Consider the following 20,737-nt stretch of genomic DNA (forward strand, 5'->3'; position numbering starts at 1 on the left):
AATGAAGAATGAAGAAGAGCAAAAATTCAGAATAACAATGAATCAAATAAGAGATGAATAGAGTGAAAAGGGCAATCATATGCAACTTTCAAGCTTCCAAAAGTACAGTCATGGAATAGCTGTTATCCCAAAAGTTAAACCACAAGAAATCGGTAGATAACCACAGGTGGGAACTTACTCAGAAATTTATCGACAATGTCGTAGTTATTGTCAACAAGATATTTTGAAGATATGATTTTTAGAAAACCCAAATCCTTCACCTCTTCATGTTTATCACTGCTTCCCAGAGATATATACTGAGGTAAAACAGGATATTATTGAGGTGAAACAAGATATTATCAAGGTAAAAATAGGATATTATCGAGGTAAAACAGGATATAATCCAGGCAGAACAGGATATTATGGAGGCAGAACAGGACATTATTGAGGTAAACACGACATTATTGAGGTAAAACAGGACACTATTGGGGTAAAACAGGGCATTATTGAGGTAAACAGGACATTATTGAGGTAAAACAGGACACTATTGGGGTAAAACAGGGCATTATTGAGGTAAACAGGACATTATTGAGGTAAAACAGGACACTATTGGGGTAAAACAGGGCATTATTGAGATAAACAGGACATTATTGAGGTAAAACAGGTCATTGTTGAGGTAAAACAGGACACTATTGGGGTAAAACAGGGCATTATTGAGGTAAACAGGACATTATTGAGGTAAAACAGGACACTATTGGAGTAAAAACAGGACATTATTGGGGTAAAACAGGACATTATTGGGGTAAAACAGGACATTATTGAGGTAAAACAGGACATTATCGAGGTAAAACAGGTTATTCAATTAAAACAGGATATTATTCAGGTAAACAGCATATTATCGAGGTAAAACAGGATATTATTGAGGTAAAACAAGAGATTATCGAGCTAAAACAGGATATTATTGAGGTAAGAAAGGATTCTGAGCTGTGTCCTCAGCAATTACCAGTCCCATATACTATCACTTTAGGCATCAAGCCATTCATTGGTGACCTCTAAAAAAAAAGTCAAATATTACCTTAAGTTTAGACTTACCTGTGAAGAAAAGGTGCATACTAGAAAGTCACATCGTGAAAGGAAATGTATATCTGTGATGACTCCCCTCAGGGCGTGCTCCGAGTAACGACTGCCTACCGATGCAGACTTTGATATATCGTTATCGCTAATAAACTCATAGTCGGGATATCTATATCGGAGAAAGGTCAAAGGTTAAACATGGTGTGAATATTTTAAAAGGGTTTTATAGGTTTCCCCATGTGTGAAAAAACGGTTTCTTTCATAATCTATTAAACGATTCAAAGAGATCACATATATTTGTAACATAAAAATTGTAATATTTCAGAATGCGATTATTAAGAGTGCAAGCTATTAAAAGTGAAGGCTGAATTTCTGTTTAATCAAACATATGGGTAGGCTTGGTAGGCTAGGCAAGACAAGACGAAGTACAGTATTGGATAGAGACAAGAATCATATTGTACTGCCACATTTAGGCTTTGGCAAGATTGAAAAACGGGATTGGATTTAGTTTGAGTAGAGAATAGGTCAGACTGTCTTATGGAAGTACAGCTCTGGAATAGTTTTAGGACAGGCTTGTGTGGGTTGAGTGGAAAAAATAATGCTGAGGTAAGGTTGGAGAGGCTTGAGCACAACTAAATTTGCTGTAGGGTAGACAAGAACTGACCTGAGTAATTAAACTACGACTTCTATTTTATCCAAGTCAAAGCAGAAATGAACGAAAAGTTAAACTTAAATTAGCAAACACTCTATGATAAAGAAATCAGCTGTTTATAAACCAACAAGAACAAAATAAGGCTAATGTGACCCCACAAGATGTCATAGCACCACAGATCAGAGTGCAGAGATCACTAACATTGTTGTTAAGCATTTGTAAATGTTTCTGTAGTGTTCTTATTATGTAATATTCTTTGTTCTCCACTTTAGGGCATATTCTCTTGCATAAATTTTCATACGAGATTTAAATTTGAAGCTGAACTTGAACCATAAATGAAGTATAACTTCATACATGAGGATTTGAAGACCTGATCATCCAATACTTACAATTGTTTAGCTTCAGAGAGTAGACTGTCATCATCCGTGGCTAAGTACACCCTCTTTACTTTCACTTCTTCCCGTCTCATTAAGGTCTGGTAATAATTCTCCACATGGACCATGTACTCCTCTATAGCGTGGAAGGCTGCCTCTGTGCCGACCTTATCCGTCCGTCTGACATGGACCCTGGACAAGAATGAAAGTAGAAAAGTAACCCATGAAATATGATTGAAAAACTATGAATTTGGAAATGATTATTGAAAGGAGTTTCTTGCAGCTACCATGGCAAAATATGTGCTTCTGAAATCATGAACATGATGTCATTTAATTTTGAGCGCTGAGGGGTTAGAGGTTGTATGTCTATGACCCTATAGGTTAACTAACGTGGGAATGAGTTGTTAGAAAGAATGTTTGCAATAATATCAAAACCTTTCTCAACTTCAAAAATAAACTACAAGTTAAGTACTCTTAGCAGTTTGGAGACAAAACCAGTACTCCTTTGAAAATCATATTATGGCAACATGAAAAAGAACAGAACCAGATCAAAATAAAAATTTTAGTGAAATTTGTCACCGATGGGAGTTTGCTGCATCTTGTGGCAATAACATATAATACAAATACCAAATAAAACTCGACGGAAGCTGATATAAACTACATTGCTAATGGATTTCACCATTAAATAGCATCCTGAGAAAATCACGACAGAAAGCCGCTATAATGATAACCCAGACAGGTGACACCCGATTGGTCATCTTTCGAAGGTATCTTCAGGATACTACCAAGGAGAAATTCATGTTCCTTTCCTCTTCAATCTCGAAATGTTTTTCTCTAAATAAGTGAAAGACAAATTAATTTATGGTCCTGTTGAATTTTGAATTTCCTCCTAGGTTATTCCAAATTCTATACTTCTACTACGATTAAGGGAAAATTCCGCTCACCCAACTATAGGATTCTCAAAGCCCAGCCTTTTCTTGGCCTGTTCTAACTCGGTGATTAACTCTTTCTGCGGTCTCATAATAAATGTCATGACCTGCCCCATCCACCAGACAAATGGGTCTCCGTGGAGACGTATGAGGCGCTGGCTGAGGTCCTCCGGGATAGCTAATGGAAGGAAGTGTGGTCGTGGATGCAGTCCATCTACGATGGGAAGCTCTACCACTTGAGCCTCTTGGAAGCTTTGCTTTTGAGGATCTGCAAAAAAAGAAACGTTGGTCAGATTATCAAGCACCAAAACATAAATGCTATCTTTTTTGCTTCAATGGTATTACTTTAATGAGCTTGACATGTATTGTGGGCAAAGGGGAGAGATATACTTAGGTTTTTTGTGTGCTGATTCTGAAATATTTGGTAACAGCTGATTGACGATTCAGAAATACAATTTGTGAGGACAAAGCTCGGACAGATGTCGGAGAAAAGATTACTTAAACTTAAGAATGATACTACAGACTAAGGTCTAAAAGTAATGACTAATAATATACAGGTCAAAACCAAAACAAATAAAAACATGATATTTTGTCTTGAAATTTCAATGTGACAAGATAGATCATACAATGTGCCTTTTTCATGTTTTTTTTTATGGGTGGGGGGGGGGATGTCCAATTACCCTCACTAGCTTAGAAATTAAAAAATGCAAAAATACACATTGCATGATAAACTATGATTTCACATTGTGATTACAAGTCCAAATATCATGTTTTGTGTCTTGGTTTGACTTTTCAATAAGGACTTGTTCATGATTAAAATCAGTATTGATTACTAAGCAGTGACCTCATCACATCTCACACCACATCTCACACCGCCTGCCTACATACAAATGTGTGTCATCCCCAAAGGTCATTAAATCAATTCATATAGTTAATAAAGGGGATACAAAAGCAATTGTTAGTGTACTCCCTGAGTGATATCATACATTCTCCATGCAATGCAGTCTTCAATAACTTTCACTCACTGCAAATCTGCAGTGAAACAGTCTCTGATGATGGAGACTTTTGTCCCCCCCCCCAACAGTTTAGTTTCTTTGTCATCTCTGTAACCCTATCTGCCTTAACCTGTCCAATATTCCAATTCTTAGTGCAGTCCATGTGTAACCAACTACATTATTATGCTATGCAATCTGTCGATCACTATTGATACTGCAAAATTTTTAATGTAATGAATTATCAAAATGAGAGAGTCTTCTTCAGTAGGTTTATTTGTTCGATATATTAACCCAGTTTTGGAACGTGAGGTCTCCCTTGATTAAACCGAGAGTACCTTGCCAGCGAATGGTTTCTTCTCCGCTCCTGGTAGTACAAGTCTCACTGAGAGGTTGAAAGACCGTCTCCCATCCTCCTCTGGAATACCTCCATCCCTTAGACTCCAGGATGAGTGTCCGTTCTGTGGCGTACGCTACGATCATGCAGTAGGCCACGTGATGGACCTGACATCCGTACCCACAACCCTTGTTCAGATTACAGACGATCTTTTTAGCTTTACTGCAGTCTTTTGGATTCTGATGAAACAAGCAAAAAAAATGTTTCTTTTTTTATGGAAATATTTAACTAGGAGGAATTACAAAAGAGAAGGCTTTAGCTACATTCTGCTTATAATTTACAAAATAAAAAAAAATGAAAAAATGAAAAATTCTAGAGGCAGCGTACCAAATATCGAATGAAACTGGCCAAAGAATCATAATTTACAAATGTCAGCCTATATTAATTGGAATTTTTATAGCATCGCTTGCCAACCTGGGGTGGCACTATATTCTGTGCCTGCCTCCTCCTAATTGTGTTTTTTTTTTACTGATGCATAGTGTAAGAGCACCAGATTATTAATTTTTTTATCCGGCGCAATGAATATAGCCAGAATTTTGCAAGGCAGCATCAAAAAGCTTGTCAAGAAAATCCTCAAAAAGCATGATACATCAAGAACCTTTCTATGATTTTCATCGCAGTTCATCGCATGAAATTAAGATATTTTGTACTGCATGACTGACTGAACGCCTTATTCTCATTAAACCATCTTTTAATCAGACTACTAAATTGTAATTTAGTCAACATTCACACATACATGTATAACAGACGTCTACGTCTTGTCTTGTCAAAACGTGTTGGACGAACAGATTATTCAATGAGTTACCTACACACACAATCTCTACATCTGATTCCTTCCTTTAGTCAAACCAATCAATATCAAAACCTGTCAAAGATTCTTACAAGGTCTCCTTGATGGCAGATTATCTTTGAATATTTTAGTAAAGGACATGAATTAAACACTATTTCACTTATACCTTAACATTGCATTTCAATTTCAAGACTACTTTTTGTGAAAAGTTGGAAGAAACTTGACATTTTTGCTAAGTTTATTTGTGGTGCAATTTATTCCCATCGTGCACAAGGGCACATCATGCAAGGGTTGTTTTAGATATTGACTCTTAAAGTATTTAGAACATGAAAAACTCCTCTCTCTCTCTATTTTCTCCCCTTTTTTGGGGAACAACTCCTTGGCAGAAGTAGGTGAATCAAATAATTTGTAATGGAGTAAAACTTGTGAGGAAGAAAGACCAATAAACTCCACATATGATAAATGAGTGTGTTCTCTTGATCTGAAATGAAAAAGGAAAGGAAATTTCTCCTCATCTAATGGCTTCCCTCAGGGCAAATTAAGGCATGTTTGGTTGGATTCAATACACAACATTACTTGATTAAGTCTTCTGAATTCTCTTCGCAATGCATTGATGACATCATAAAAAGACTTGCACGTGTCTTGTGTAACCTTCAGGAATGGGCAAGATCAGTCTTATCTTAGCTTTTCAGAATTATTCTCATGGTCAAGAAAACGAGATAGAAAAAAAGATATTTACTTCCTTCATTGTTTAGTGAATTTTGCATTTTGAAGATGCATTTTTTGGGGGGGGGGGGAGGGGGATATTGCAATCAACAACTTTGACAATTTTCCTAGTGGTATATATCCCCACCACAGTTTCAGGCATATATATCTAGGAAGTTGTTGTTACACTTATTTGCATAGTACAGTATGTGTCTGTCATATTTAAAAACAACAACCTTTTTCTAAAACCCCAAGAATTGAAACAACTTTTGGCATTCCATGCCAAAAAAACCAAAATCAAAAGTAGTGGATTGCAGCAGATATTTGCTACTAAACTCAAAATGTCACAGTTTTCATAAGACAAAGGCACGAAGACCGACTTATAAACAAACAGTTATCGAGGTGAAGTGCACATGATAGAATGTAAGCATCGTATATTACGAAGGCAATCCTAACTAAGCTGCAAACCAGCCTAACGAGAGAGACATCCTTCTACACTGACAGCATCTCTATTGGTTTGCAGCATTTGTACTACAGAGAAAACGAATGGGGCTCTGCAGCCAAGACCAACTTTCAATCAATGGTGCTGTCACATCTGTCACGTTGTCCGATCTATCTTGACCAGCTGCAATTTCTCACCACAGATCATAATGCCAGTATTGAGAGTAGGCCATTAGTAAGTATACAATTTCATTCTTACTTATTGAAGAAAGAGATCTCTTTTTTTCCCTCTTTTATTCAAAGTAAGTTCTGTCTTTAAGGGCTTTAACTTGTGTTTCCCTTAAGCCCTTCTTTCCGTTTGGCCAAACTGTACAAGTGGAACTATGAACTACTGTAGGCAATCACCCGGGGGTGTTGGGGGAGGGGGGGAGTTGGGGGATCTAAAGGCGTGTTTTCAGTTTTCATGCGATCATGTTACTTTGAATCAGAGATCTATAAACATTACAGATTACACATGTTGGGACTGATATGACATCCCCAGCTAGAGACACTGGACAGCCACATACTCAGACAGCATGTCATGTGTCCTAGCTAGGTAAATTATACTCTTTTATAATTGGTCAAGTTGCACTATGATAGGTGGTGGGTTTCCTACAATAAAAACACAGTAATCTTTCATAACTAAGAATGCCATCATTCTAGGCAGGAATCCATAACATATTTAGCTGGCCTCATTTCTAGCCACTTGCTATTAAAGAAATGCATGTGTGCACATGTGCCAGAGAAAATTCTGCCAGGAAAAAAAGAATAAACCTTCGATGGAAGTCATTTTTGTGAAATATCAAAACTGAACATAAATGATCAGCAAATTCACTATTTCACACAGAACTAAAAAAATTCCCAACGTCAGATCTTTGGCCTCAATGTACAATGATAGAAAAAGGTGAGTATGATTATATCGTGAAGTGGCTTGAAGGCCTGGGATTATAAGAGCCCAACCTTTTACCACCAAAACACAGTGCAGGCCTAATCCTTGTGCTAGGTCATGAACGGTATACATCTGAGAGCTTAGAATTGAAGATCAAAATTGATTAAAATCCTTCACATTTCTCCATAAGTTGTGCTCATGCAAGTCATAATTCACTTGTGCAAAAACATTTTTACCGTTTTCAAATTTCTAAAAGTCTGCCTAGTGGTCCAGAATATTTTATATATCCCTGGTGATGTTTATTCCTTTGAGTGAAGGTTCAACCAAGTCACACACAAAACCAAAACCAAAAACAAAAGAGAGCAAAAAAATACAAAAACCAAGAAACAAAACAAAATTTAAAAAACATAGAGTTATGAGATAGATGAGGAGTATGGACGGTCTACGACACTCAATACTCTCAAGACAGGTTCAGAAGTGAAATTTCCATCGGTCTGTGAATAAATACATTCGCCAGTCACGCTAACTAACAATGGTGAATCAGAATCTGGGGTGATCTGCCGAAAAGTTAACAGGCTGCGATCAAGTTTCAATTTTATCACAAAATGAAGCCTTAACGACAGTGAGGTACCAGGCCTCTCTCTCTCTCCAGCTCTTTGCCTCAAATATTTATTTCAAAAAAAAAAAAAATACAGATAAAATGACAGCTACAATCGATATCTTACATGGACCGAGTGTCTCCCCCCCCCCCCCAAAAATCAATCTGGCTTAATAGTTGAGAGTCGAGCAGCCTGATTGGACTGCCACTTATTGAGTTAACTGCTATTTGTTCTGCTGTGCACATGAAAACTCCATTTTGACTTACTTCTAAAGGCAATCAATGACTTTCAATAGCCTGAGGATGACTCCGAGCATTGTGCACTGGCAGTCAATACAAAACTTCCGGAACTAAACAGTATAATCAATTAAAACAGCGGGAAGATAACAGATGTTTGAACAACTTGATATTTTTTTGCTCTTTTTACTAAGTTTCTTTCTTTATCCTTCGTCAAAACTTGCGTTCTTCCTCATTGTGGTATTAACTGTTTCATTTCTTCAGTCGGGCATTATACTCAGGATTATTTGTTGTCATAGTATTACTACATGATATGTATACTAGTTTATATTACTAGTTTGTATTACTAGTTTGTATTACTACATGATATGTATACTAGGATTGAAATATATTCAATCCAAATGATATTTCCAATTTGTTTTCTCTCTGATTAAAATACTTGTCCATGAGGTATTAAGCTTTAAAAAAAAAAAAATTTGTTTATACTTTTCATCACAAACGTTTTTTTCATTGTGTTTGACAGTGTTAAAACAAAGATAATCTTAAATGTTTCTGATCAATGGTACTACTACAGTTAGTACAAAAGCATGGCAGATGACATACATGGTAAAGGGATGAAAGCTGACAGGTATATTTTGATAAATTTATATCCCTCTCTTGAGAAAAATATTGATCGTGATACTGTCTCAAGACAGAACACCATACTGAAAGTGTGAATCTGTTAGGCATGTGATAAGAAAAACACATTGAAGGTTACTACTAATAAGTGGAATCTTTCACATTGACAGTCTATTAAAAGGACATCCCAAAATTGCTAAAACATGCTAAAATCAGTAAATGGCCCCAACATTTAAAAATAAATTTAAAAAATCATTCTGTTCTCTGCATATATATATGAATGTATCTCACTCGAGATCCAGCCTTTCTCTAAATGCAGCATAGTTGTTAAACAATTTTCTGGTATTCCTATCTATATATATACATATATATGACATGAAACACTCTGTGATTCGTTAATTCAAATTGTTCTTAATGATTAGTGCAATCCTAATTAGGCCAGTCATCCTAAAACCAGGCCAGTCATCCCAAAAACTAGGCCACTCATCCCAAAACCAGACCAGTGCTTTTGATGTTCAATAATGACATTTAATTCAATTGGATATATAATAAGATTGAATAAGGTTGCTTAAAACATGTATCACTGGTTGTGCCTCTAACATTACTAATACAGATTTATACCCCCAATCCAAATAAGAAGGTGTTGGATTTTAAATGTCCCTATCCCCATTGCCCTGTTGTTTTGTTAATACTGATGTTCAGTGTATATATATACTCTTAACTTTGCACTAAACTGTTGATATAGACAACACTCAAGACTGAAGCTGTCAGATTATTAAGGAGCATCTGTAAATAGTTTCAACTTACGATGGCACTTTGACAGAACTGTGTAAATGAAGAAATATAAGCAAGAAAGTCTCATGGTTGTCTGTTCCAAGTGTTTACTAATGTCTGACCAAACTCTATCATTGACGCCCGGAGTGAGGATTCTGTCTAGAAATCCGGAGACTTATTGACCTAAGAAGCGAGACCGTTTACCATCATGAAGTTTTCTTTGAACTGCTTAGTGAATTCTTGATTGATTCTAATGTATCCCAAATATTTAAAATCTATATCTCCTTCTTGTACTTGTAGGACATTTTCACGACGAGATGTAAAATTTTCTCAACTTTGCCAAGATTCCCCAGACTTCATACCCCAAACGATTACCTACGGAACTGCTACGGACAGTCAGGAATAGCATGCAATCAACATCCACTCATACTGATAACAATTTAGTTCTAATTTCAAAGTTTATGATCAGTTTCACAAGTTGCTACTGCCAATGTCACTTTACCAAAGGCACCGAGAGCCAATTTAGGCCCTGGGGACAATTATATCACTGGGCCCACTTTTCGAGGCTTTCATTTCTGCTCAAGGTATATTACGAAAATGCAAATATATTCTTTAGTCCCATATTTCCCCGGGAGCCCGAACTGACCCCAGGCTATAGTCAACCTTACCCCATCGCCCTCTTCTTCTAGTCTAGTCACTACCCTACATGTATGAATGAGTTTTAAAACAAACAAAAACACAACCTTCAGACTGACTTTAAAAGCTTAATCATGGAAGAAGCTCTTACTTGCAAATACTTCAATCTCCGCTGAACCAGATCTTTCAGATTTTGTGATTCTTCCTCCCTCCAAATCTCAAAGCCATCGTATCTGCTCATATTGTAGATGTCTGTTAGTATTGACCTGAGAGGAAAGTAAAAAAAGTATTTCATCTCCAAGCTCCGACGAGTTGGCCTTCTGTATACATTTCAGTAGGAATTCATTTCAGATGATTTTGAAAAAATATGTCCTTTTTGATTGCAATTGACAAGTTTACGCTTTAGATAATGGTGACCGCCAACGACTGCCTGCTGGGTTTTTTACCCAAAGGGCAAGAAATCTTCTTGTCCTTCTCATTACACTGCAACTAGTTTATTTACTATCACTGCTTGAAATCTACAGCTTAATGTTGGCTCACAGTTTAATATATTTATATACATAGAGGCAAATGTAGAGTTTGAAAACAGGTATGAGAGAGAAACACACATTTTAAAGTTAATATTTGTTACTGACTTAAAATTTTAAGGAAATTAACATTCATATTATGTACAATAGATGATAACGCAGACAAAACATTTCAAAATAAACAAGGTTATGATCAAATATAGAAAACAGATTCCCTATGGGATATATGCCAATATCACCTTTTCATGACCAAGAATATAGGCATGCACAGTACAAAAATTATCCATCCTAATAAATGAAAGATGGCTAGAAATTGTTTTCCTACACTGATGAGGAATGTCTCTTTCTCTCATATGTCAAGTGTGTGTATGAAATGAACCTCTCGCTCTCAATTTTACAATCCTCTTTTAGGTAACATTCATAACTATCCACATCAGCATATCTCTTCTATTCTGGACGTGACAGAAGCACGACTGTATTTTTGTCTGTGCAAAGCTTTGGGCTGGTCGGTCATGAAAAGTTAGAAAATAACCATGAAATAATTTGATCTGACTTTGCATAATAAAAGTTTATTCTAATTTGTCAATTTGTTACTCTCATTGTCATGAATATAACAGTATTTAGTTATTTTTATTCAATGTGTTCTCACTTTTGTAATTTATTTTTTTATTCATTTATTGCCTTAAACTTGTTTATCAATGCAATGTAAACGATATTTTATTCCAAATGAACTGAGTTCTATTCCATGATAACTGATTCAATACAATGAGCGTTGAGAATATATAAAACTTTGCAAACTACTGTACTGTACCATCAAATTTGGACGAAAAATGTTTTGGGTAAGTTTAGTAAAGAGACTACCACTTGCTCATTCTATTGGCAATGTCTCCCTCTCACTCACTCAAAACCTCCTCAAACCTCATCCTCCTCATCCTACTCAAAACCCTCCTTTCCCACTTCCAATCTTGGTAATTGTTCTGTTTTTACCCAATGTGAGAAATTTTGTCCTAGATCCCACCTTTAATCTACCACCATAAATAAAGTGTGGAACAGCAAACATTCAAAATATTGATTACAATGTATATATTTATATCTGGGAAGCATAGTAACTTTCATGGACTTTTTCATTGAAATGAAAATCATGTCTGGAGTACAGTCATCAATGGTGTCTATACAAATCTGCTTCAGCAACTTAGTGACCTACAAACTAAAACAATAGCAAAAGTTGACAAAGGCACAAAATAAATCAATATTAAAGTAAACAATTGCTCATAAAGAAGATTGCTTTATGTTCATCTCTGTCAGCTCTGACAGGGTGAAGTAAATCCCAAGTTATGTTACCCTACTTTGTTTACTTTGGAAAAAAGCTACAAATTGTAAGTTGTATATTAAACCAACTGCACTCTTAACATGTCGGCCATGTTCAACTGACAATGGAACACACACTGTACATTTCTTACCGCACGTCACAGATAATTTACGGCAAAAGAAATCCAAGAAAAGTTGGAAAGGGTTGAGAAGAAACTGGGATATGACAGTCGCAATGGGATGTATCCTCAAGAGGGTGCAGTGTGCTAAAACAGTTATCAGACAGCCCTTCAGGCATTGTAATGTACATGGGAGGGTATGTCTACGGTGAATGGAGATTGTAAAATGATTGGTTTGATATGTAAGGAGAAGAAAGATTTGAAGAAAGAAACTAAAAAAAAAAAAAACAGACAACATCCAGGAAACTTTTGGAAAAACAAATGGAAAAATAGTTCAGAGCTTTTACCGCCTAACATTGTAAATGGCTGTCACCTTCAGGCTAATTATGTTTTGTTACATTACCAAATGAAATATGATTTTTAATCTAAAGTACTACTAGGATTCTGAATATTGTACATGTTTCTCACAAACTATTCAAGACAGAAAATATTCTGGGTTCAAATACAACAATATATTTCATTTCAATGGTTCTACTCTATCAATATTTTGCTTGAATTTTTCTATTCTTATTTCAAATTAATTTTGATTCATCATTCTGGGCCAATATATTCTATTTCACTGAAGTCATGTTGGCTGGTTACATTGTGAATGTTTCCTATCAACATGATATTATATCTTTAGCAGAGCTCTGGCAAAAGTCCAAGAGAAATTAGTCAACAATATCCCGAGATGAATGTAATCCAATCATTGAAAGGATTGCACAGGAGTAAGTTTAATATTCGACTGATGAAAGGCGAATATATTCTAACCTCATCCAATATGAAAAAATGTTCATTCAGTTTACATGTACCATCTTTGTGATATTGATATAGTATAAAATTGTCACAGTTTGAACCAAAGTGTACTTTCAAGCAAATCTTTATTTGCAAGGAAACATCTCAAAGTATAGCTTTATCAAGAATTAATCAAAGAAAGTGAATTCTGAATTCATAATAAAATCTAGTCATCGAATAATTTTTGAACGAGTCCATCGTGATGCTGCATTTCCTGTTGCACTTGCTGCATTATAACTCATACCTATAGAGAGACCTTAAAGGTCAGCAGTGTTGGCACCAACCACATTGCAGCATACTAACAATTTCTACAAGCTTTATGAAAGATCTTTCCTAGAGGTTTCTGATCCTCCATATTGTTTCCAGATGTATAGGAGGGAGCAATTTGAAAAGTCTCAGTATTAAAAAGCAAAATGCTCATAGGGTGACTATAAATACTGCTTGAAATATGGGCACTGGTGACCATTTTTTGAATTTCTAGCATATTTGTAGGCAATACTTATGGCCTGCAAAGGAAAGTTACAACAGGATACAACTTTAACCCTGATATCATTACAGTACATTAGAACATTCTCTGTTACACTTTTGTTATCAACATCTATAATAAAAAAAATATAAATAAATAAGGCAATTTAGGCATTAACTTAAAAGGTTTGTAACACATGCAACTATGAAACATGCTGACATTACTTGCAGTTATCAGTGATAAATATTTAACCAGCAAATTCACTCACACTATGTTTATTAGAACATTACAGGTGTTTCAAATATACACGATTAACAACCAAACATTGATTACCATTTTCCTTTCTAGTGACATGAAACTCATCAATATTTCTGTGTTGGTATATATATTCTTGGTTTATATCATGAAACTTGCCTCTCGTCCTGAAAACTGGTCAATTAATCAATGCGCCTTCTCTGCCGATGTAACATATTGCTTGTAACCATGGTTATTGACACATATCATTACCACACCCTCTAGTTTAGTACGTCAGTTTTGTAACTTATTTAAATTATTCAAAACATTTGACAATGTCAAAGATGGTATTTTGCTGGGACAAAAGTTGTTTTAAGTTTATGTTCAGTACGTGCATGCCCCAACAATGATATTAATTTAATGTTTATATTCCCTTACACATATTCTGCGTCAATAAATGGTGGCGGGAAAACGGTTACACAGGATGAAGTTGAATAGCTGACATTTGACGCATTTCATTTCTCTCAGCTGATAGAGAGTTTAAACTAAGGAGGATCAACTCTTACGTTGCTCAGCAGGAGCATCCAAATTGTTTTTGTTATGAAAAATTATTCAATCTTGGCATGTGAAGACACTTGAATTAATCAATAATTCATACTGTATGTGTGAAGGTCTTTTAGATACATTATACTTACCTTGCCACATACTGTAAGAATTACTAAGGTACGGATATGGTAAAATGGCAGAAATGCCAAAGCGTACGTCCAGAAATATATGCATGATGTTGTCGACTTCAAATCATAATAACATCCCAACTACTGACCATCTGACATACAGAAAATGAAACAGCATTTTGGTGATGACTATGGAAATGCCCTATACAGTAAGGTGCCATCAAAAATGTTAAGATCTATTTGTAAATATTAGTACTATAATATTCAACAAAATGATCAATTATTCAGACTTAAGTATATCAACAATTTGCAACAAAAATGACAAATTGTGAATTGTGACAAACTGTGATTTGTGACTGAACTGTGACTGAACTGTGACTAAACTGTGATTTGTGACTAAAGCTTTTACAAAGACTGATCCTTGAAATTGCATGTATAAAGCTAAGGGAGATCCCTAGAAGCAACAGACCTTCACTTTCTAGGTAAAGGTCAAGAGGTCAAGACGTCCTAAATTAGGACACTGTGGGCCTTTCAGCATTCAACAACAGATGACCTCAGACAACATGTACATGTAATTACATCCACAAATAAGGGCTTAATTCTCTCTTTACATCTACCTTCACCGCCTCTGCTCCAGATCTCTCTCTGATACAGCAGCTGTGTCTGCTATCAATATCATACGATTCCTTAAGACTTTCACTCTTCTGTACCTCTGTAGAGAAACTATTGTTCTCTCGTTTATCGCCTTAAAGAGTTGTAGTACAACAGCATGCATTACAAGTTCAATCCGGTTAGCCCTCGCTCCGTTTATAACCGGAGGAAAAAGGCAATTTTCCGAGTATCCCATGATCTACGAAGTAACCAAAGCCGTCTTCCTTGAGCACTGTATCTTACAGTACTCCGGCTGAAGTCAGACTTACCGTGTGAATATATTGTGTCGACTGGAGTAAGATAGGGAAGACAGCTTTGATCACTTTGTAGATCATGTGATACCCCGAAAATCACATTTTTCCCGGGTATAAACAGAGCGAGGGCTAACCAAGACTGAACTCATAATGTGAATAGGAGTACAAGGAGTATTTCCCTGAGTACGAGTACAAGCTGACTATAAAGCACATAGCCTTTCAATAGTATGTACAGTATATACTAGAGTTAAAAATTTCTCGAGTACAAGAGAAAGAACCAGAGTGAATATGAGTACAAATCCATAAGGATGAGTACCAATACAAGCATATATGCTAGATCATGAATACAGTACAGTCTCAGTATTGACTTACTACAAGTCTTTAGTGCTATGAATCCTCACCCCCATTAATATATCATATTTATAGGTGAGAGTTAGTTGAGACTAGTGGAACACTAGTAGTTGTTACTCAGAGTTTCACGCATTGAGGGAATATCAGACTGTCCACCGGACATGCAGCACTCTGTGCTAAGATAGACCCCAACCAAAGTATATAATATAACTATACATATAGTTATATATATATTGTTATATAGTTATATAACAAAGATTCAGATGTTCACTTCCTGTTGCAAAAGTGTAAAGGACACCAATGAAAGCTGTGTTTCATTTTCATTTGTAGTCACACAGTATACAGGAAGTGTATAGCCCAAAATATTTTTTATAATCATGTGCCTCTGGTATGTAGATTTACTGAAATTTAAATCTAATACTGCTGAAGCTGGTACTGTATCAACACAACTGAATTCATTGAACTTCAAGACTTGTAATTTGCCAGTAGCTGCTGTAGTATGCTTTCTACAATCCAAGGGATGGATTATATCAATCCCCTGGATAAAATTACAAGCCTGGTGGAATTCATGCAAGGTCCTGCATTCAAGATCAATATTACCATACAAAGGGGTGACGGAATTTAACACATTCCTTCCGACTCCCAACATTTTGTCTCCCAATATTTCTCGGTCATAATTATCAACATCCAAGTAAAAATTAATTATTAATTATAATTAATTAATTGTATTTTCTTATTACTTATTATTAAAATGAAAATGTTTAAATTTTGGAATTTTTATCTTTGTTTTGCTACATTATTTGCAATAAACTTCCACTAGTGTAGCTAACAAATTTGATTGTGGAGAGATTTCAGGATAGAATTGACAACAAAATACTGGGTAACTCAAAATGCTACTTCTTTAATCACTTTTGATCAAAGCACTGTAGGGCAACTTCTGCCTATTGCAGTGGATCTGATTCAATACACTGATTTAAGTAATACAGAAAGGCAATAATTTCTTTAGTTATCTTTACTGTCCTTTGTTTTTTTTTACAAGTAAACATTTAGCAGAAGTGATTAAAACATAAAAAATTCAAAATAATCAGAAATGAAGAAACAAAAACCTTGTAGATCTATGTCCATTTTGTTTTCAAAAAAAAAAAGCCAAAGGGATCAATTAAATAAATTGACATACTGGAGGTCTTTATCAGCTTTTCTTTTCTTATTATTGGAATTTTATATCAGTTAAGTAATGAGTTCCTGCTGGAAGCTTTACAATTTCCTAGAAAGCATATTTTGAACATGTTTGACCTGTTATTACCCTACAACCGATGGTACATGAAATGCAAAATAATCATAAAGAGATGCAAGGAGAGAAGCTATGATCTTGATTCTCCTGTATGGAAAAAGACCTTCTTGACGCAGGTCACTTAGAAACGTTCCTAACAGTTGAAAGGACATCTCATTATTAACCTAGATAGAATAAAAATATGCTTAACATACCCCCAAACTTACTGGGTTTGGGGTTTTACAAGTTGATAATACTTAATACCAGTCTACTAAACATATGCAGTCCAATCTACCTAGCCTATAACAAATGATAACATTATTACAATCACCTTCCCCACCCCCCGCCCACATGACCCTAACTGTGTCACTGCCCTATTCCATCCAGATGTACACTTCCATGCAGGTATGACATTTTTCTCGTTGCTGGATTTTCAACCATCTGTATCAACATTTTACAGTGTTCTATCCATGAGTTTCTGAAGATTCTTTAACCGTTATCTCTTAAGCTTAGTACTACAAGCACTGAATTCAGTATCCTTGAAACTGTCTGTGTTTTCAACATACATGTGTTATTTTCAGTCGGTTTAAACAATATATGCTTAAAACAGCTTTATTCTCATCTGGGTTCAAATTAACCCTCCAATTAATTTTTTCCACAGGGTGTTACTTCAGTAGCTTCAAAATACTTCTATTGGATGTTCCAAAGAAGGATACACTAATTATACATGGTGAAAGGTGCAAGGTAAAAAAAAGGTTTGATCACATAGGACCAATGTTCGCCTTCACGAAATCATTCAAAATTAGCAATTTTATAGTAAAATTACTTCAATTTAGTAGCTTACTTATCTTGAGTACCCTTAAAATGTCAAATGCCAGGAAGAAATCTTTTTTTATATCAACCTTATAAACTTACTCTAAACTTCCTTGTAATTTAGTTGAAAATGAGAGAAGAATAAAGGGATGGATTGTACTTTTAGGTACTGAACATAGCAAGGGCATCTCCTTCTCCAGTCTGTGTTCTTACCTCTGTTGATGGCTGCCGTTATCTAAGATATTTTCAATAAGCCCCTTCTGATCTTTATCTAATTGTTTCTTCAAGTTTTTGAGCTGAGACGTCATATAGTACCATAGTTCGATGACACCGTCGCTGGTCTTCCTTCGTATGTGCTCGTACTCTGGACGTGGCTCGGAACATTGGGTTGACTTTATTGCTGTCGAAAGAGATAAAAAATAATGTTGAGAGCGTCAAAATAACATAACGATTTATGCACAAGTTATATTGTTGTAAAAGAGTCGAATTGAATATTGATGCAAGTTTTTGTCAGAGAAATGATTTTCAGTCTGTTGCAAACAAAACATTTTCAAAACATCAAAATAATCATCACATTCCACCAGAACAAAGAAACAGAGAGATAAACTATGCCCCCAAAGTAATAGTGGCATTGTTTGTTATTCAAAGTAGTGCTTTGAAAGAAGAACATGTCAAAAACCTTTTCTTGTCTGAGAACAATGATAATGTTTTTGCTTCAGCTTTAGTAAAAGAAAATGACAACAAACATTGCCAGGGATTATACAGTATGGCCTCAAGCAGACAGAAATCTTGCAAAGTTGTGAAAAGCTTTAAGGTAAGGATGCCAATCACACAAACGCCAACAATCATTCATATATATATTATATACAGGGCATTGTCTTCAAAGTTCACTGATTGTGAAGGAAGCACAGCAAACCTTATCTTCACAATATACATCTCTGTTGAGTCTCTGGGTCCCCTATCTGAGAATCAATTGCATTATTTACATCAATTATAGCTTGAAAAGTTTCATCCTTAAAGTGACATCATTATTAATTCATGAAGATTAATGTAAAAATCCAAACTAGAAACCAGGCTCATGCTGCTTCCCAGTCACTTGGCCTCCTTGTCTTAATATGGAAAAAAAAAAACAAGGACATGACTAGAAAGACAGGCAATCTGTTTGAATACTTGAAGGGAAAGTATGTCATCCATACTATACTGAACAAGGGACCTAAAAGCTAGGATGGAGAGGGGATGATCTAGAAAGACAGGCAATCTGTTTGAATACTTGAAGGGAAAGTATGCCATCCATACTATACTGAACAAGGGACCTAAAAGCTAGGATGGAGAGGGGATGATGTAGAGAAATGGTAAATTAGGCATCCCAGTGTGTAGGCTAAAACAAGATCTGAAAGATTCAGTATAGGAAATATAAAAATAACACCTGCATTGGCATAAATGTGTGGAATACCTTTGTAGAAAGGTGCACTACTATAAAGAAACCAAAATAAATGAAACATCTCATGAGACAATTCACCTACTGTAAATGTACCTACATGTACATTTCACCTATATGTACAGTTAAGTCACCTACATGTACAATGTGCCTACATATACAATTCACCTGCATGTACAGTAAAGTCATGTACATGTACAATGTGTCTACATGTACAATGAAGTCACCTACATGTACAGTAAAGTATTCTTACATGTACAATGTACAGACTGTACATGTATAATTCACTTACATGTACAGTAATGTCACCTACACGTACAATGTGCCTACATGTATATTTCACCTACATGTACAGTAATGTCACCTACATTGGAGTCCCTTTCAAAGACTCCAGAAGTTACTAAGAAAGTTTTAGTAAAGGACTTATATATAGGACTTAAACTTGCAGAAATATTTAGACAGGTCTAGGCAACATTTGTTACATTTTTACTACCCCAGATGACAACAAAAACAGAGATCCAGTATATCCAATGATGATTTATATCAAGTGTCAATAATTGCTATCATCTAAATGTCACAAATCCCAAAAGTGGCCTTCCATTTTTATTTCTAACATTTAACAAAAAATAATCATTAAAAAGCCTGGAAACAGATACATCTGTCACATACAGTAAACACATTGAGTGTCTCAAAGTTTAAAAATGGCTTCTGATTTGAGTATATTATCTGTTTACCTCTTGAAACCTCATCTGACCTTATTTATTCTCAATTTCTCATTTCTAATGTTACTAAAAACGAAAACAAAATAAGGAGATGTTAACGGATTATGTATGTCACATAGAATAAAAAAGCTGATTGCTTCAAAGGTCCCTCAATGGGATTTTTGAGATACCCTAGAGCAAACTATTACATTTTACCTTTGAAAAACCTCATGTGATCTATATTCTCTTTTTTGATATTAAACAACAAGTCATATAAAACAGGGATTTATCTGTCACATACAGTAAACATGGTGATTTCCTTACAATGTTGTTGTTTCAAGGAGAAATCTAACAAGGAGACTGACTATATCACAGGAAATGTTTTGAAGAACATTTGCCACTATGACATGGGACATAAATCCAAAGTGTTCATTAAATGGAGGGAAAGAATGCTTTTATCTGCCAGAACTTAATTTTATCTAGAAATCTAGAATAATGTTATAAGTGGCACACTGTCCTTCTGCTGGAAAATCCCTGTAAAAACATTTTGATATTTCCAAAGTGAATTTCTTTTGGGTCTACTTTTGGCTCAAATGAACTTTGAAAAATGCAGTGGTGTTTATTTATTTTTCTACAAGCCATTTACCGTTACCACATTAAATCCAGAGCAGATGTTTTATCAAACTAATAGTCACTTACCAAGCATTTGTGCAGTATAAAGGAATCATAGCCAGGGAATGCTTAAAGTTCACAAGTATTGCCCCTCTTAATATACCGGAAGTAGAGATAATGGTCGCCCATGATCAAATTACAACAAGCTTTTAGCTGCCACTCTACTAAAAGTAAGTTATCCACACTCAGATATTTCACTGTCTATTTTTGGTTTGCCAAAAGGGGTAACTATGGGATCACTCTTACCGATCTCCCAAAATTGTGAGGGGGACCGCGGATTGGAAAGTCGGCAATGACTACA

At 35.4% G+C, this 20,737-nt stretch overlaps 1 protein-coding gene and 1 long non-coding RNA gene across 3 annotated transcripts in view; one reads left to right on the plus strand and one right to left on the minus strand.

Annotated features, from left to right (window-relative positions):
- LOC139971472 (alpha-(1,6)-fucosyltransferase-like) overlaps nucleotides 1–20,737 on the minus strand; it is a 73,040-nt gene that overhangs the window by 6,321 nt on the left and 45,982 nt on the right. For both annotated transcript variants that reach the window (XR_011794394.1, XM_071977978.1), the window contains exons 4-9: nucleotides 17,839–18,025; nucleotides 10,276–10,390; nucleotides 4,339–4,576; nucleotides 3,024–3,276; nucleotides 2,095–2,271; nucleotides 1,072–1,222 (exon numbers count right to left, since the gene is read on the minus strand). Coding sequence is in view for 1 of the 2 variants with exons in the window: in XM_071977978.1 (XP_071834079.1) it covers nucleotides 1,072–1,222; nucleotides 2,095–2,271; nucleotides 3,024–3,276; nucleotides 4,339–4,576; nucleotides 10,276–10,390; nucleotides 17,839–18,025 (1,121 nt within the window). In the remaining variant the exon portion in view is untranslated. The remainder of the gene's footprint in view (nucleotides 1–1,071; nucleotides 1,223–2,094; nucleotides 2,272–3,023; nucleotides 3,277–4,338; nucleotides 4,577–10,275; nucleotides 10,391–17,838; nucleotides 18,026–20,737) is intronic.
- Nucleotides 10–1,043, plus strand: LOC139971473 (uncharacterized). Its single transcript, XR_011794395.1, has 3 exons — nucleotides 10–717; nucleotides 824–903; nucleotides 946–1,043. It is a non-coding gene; the product is annotated as an uncharacterized lncRNA (long non-coding RNA).

This window comes from Apostichopus japonicus, chromosome 8 (assembly GCF_037975245.1).
Source record: "Apostichopus japonicus isolate 1M-3 chromosome 8, ASM3797524v1, whole genome shotgun sequence".
Taxonomy (NCBI): domain Eukaryota; kingdom Metazoa; phylum Echinodermata; class Holothuroidea; order Aspidochirotida; family Stichopodidae; genus Apostichopus; species Apostichopus japonicus.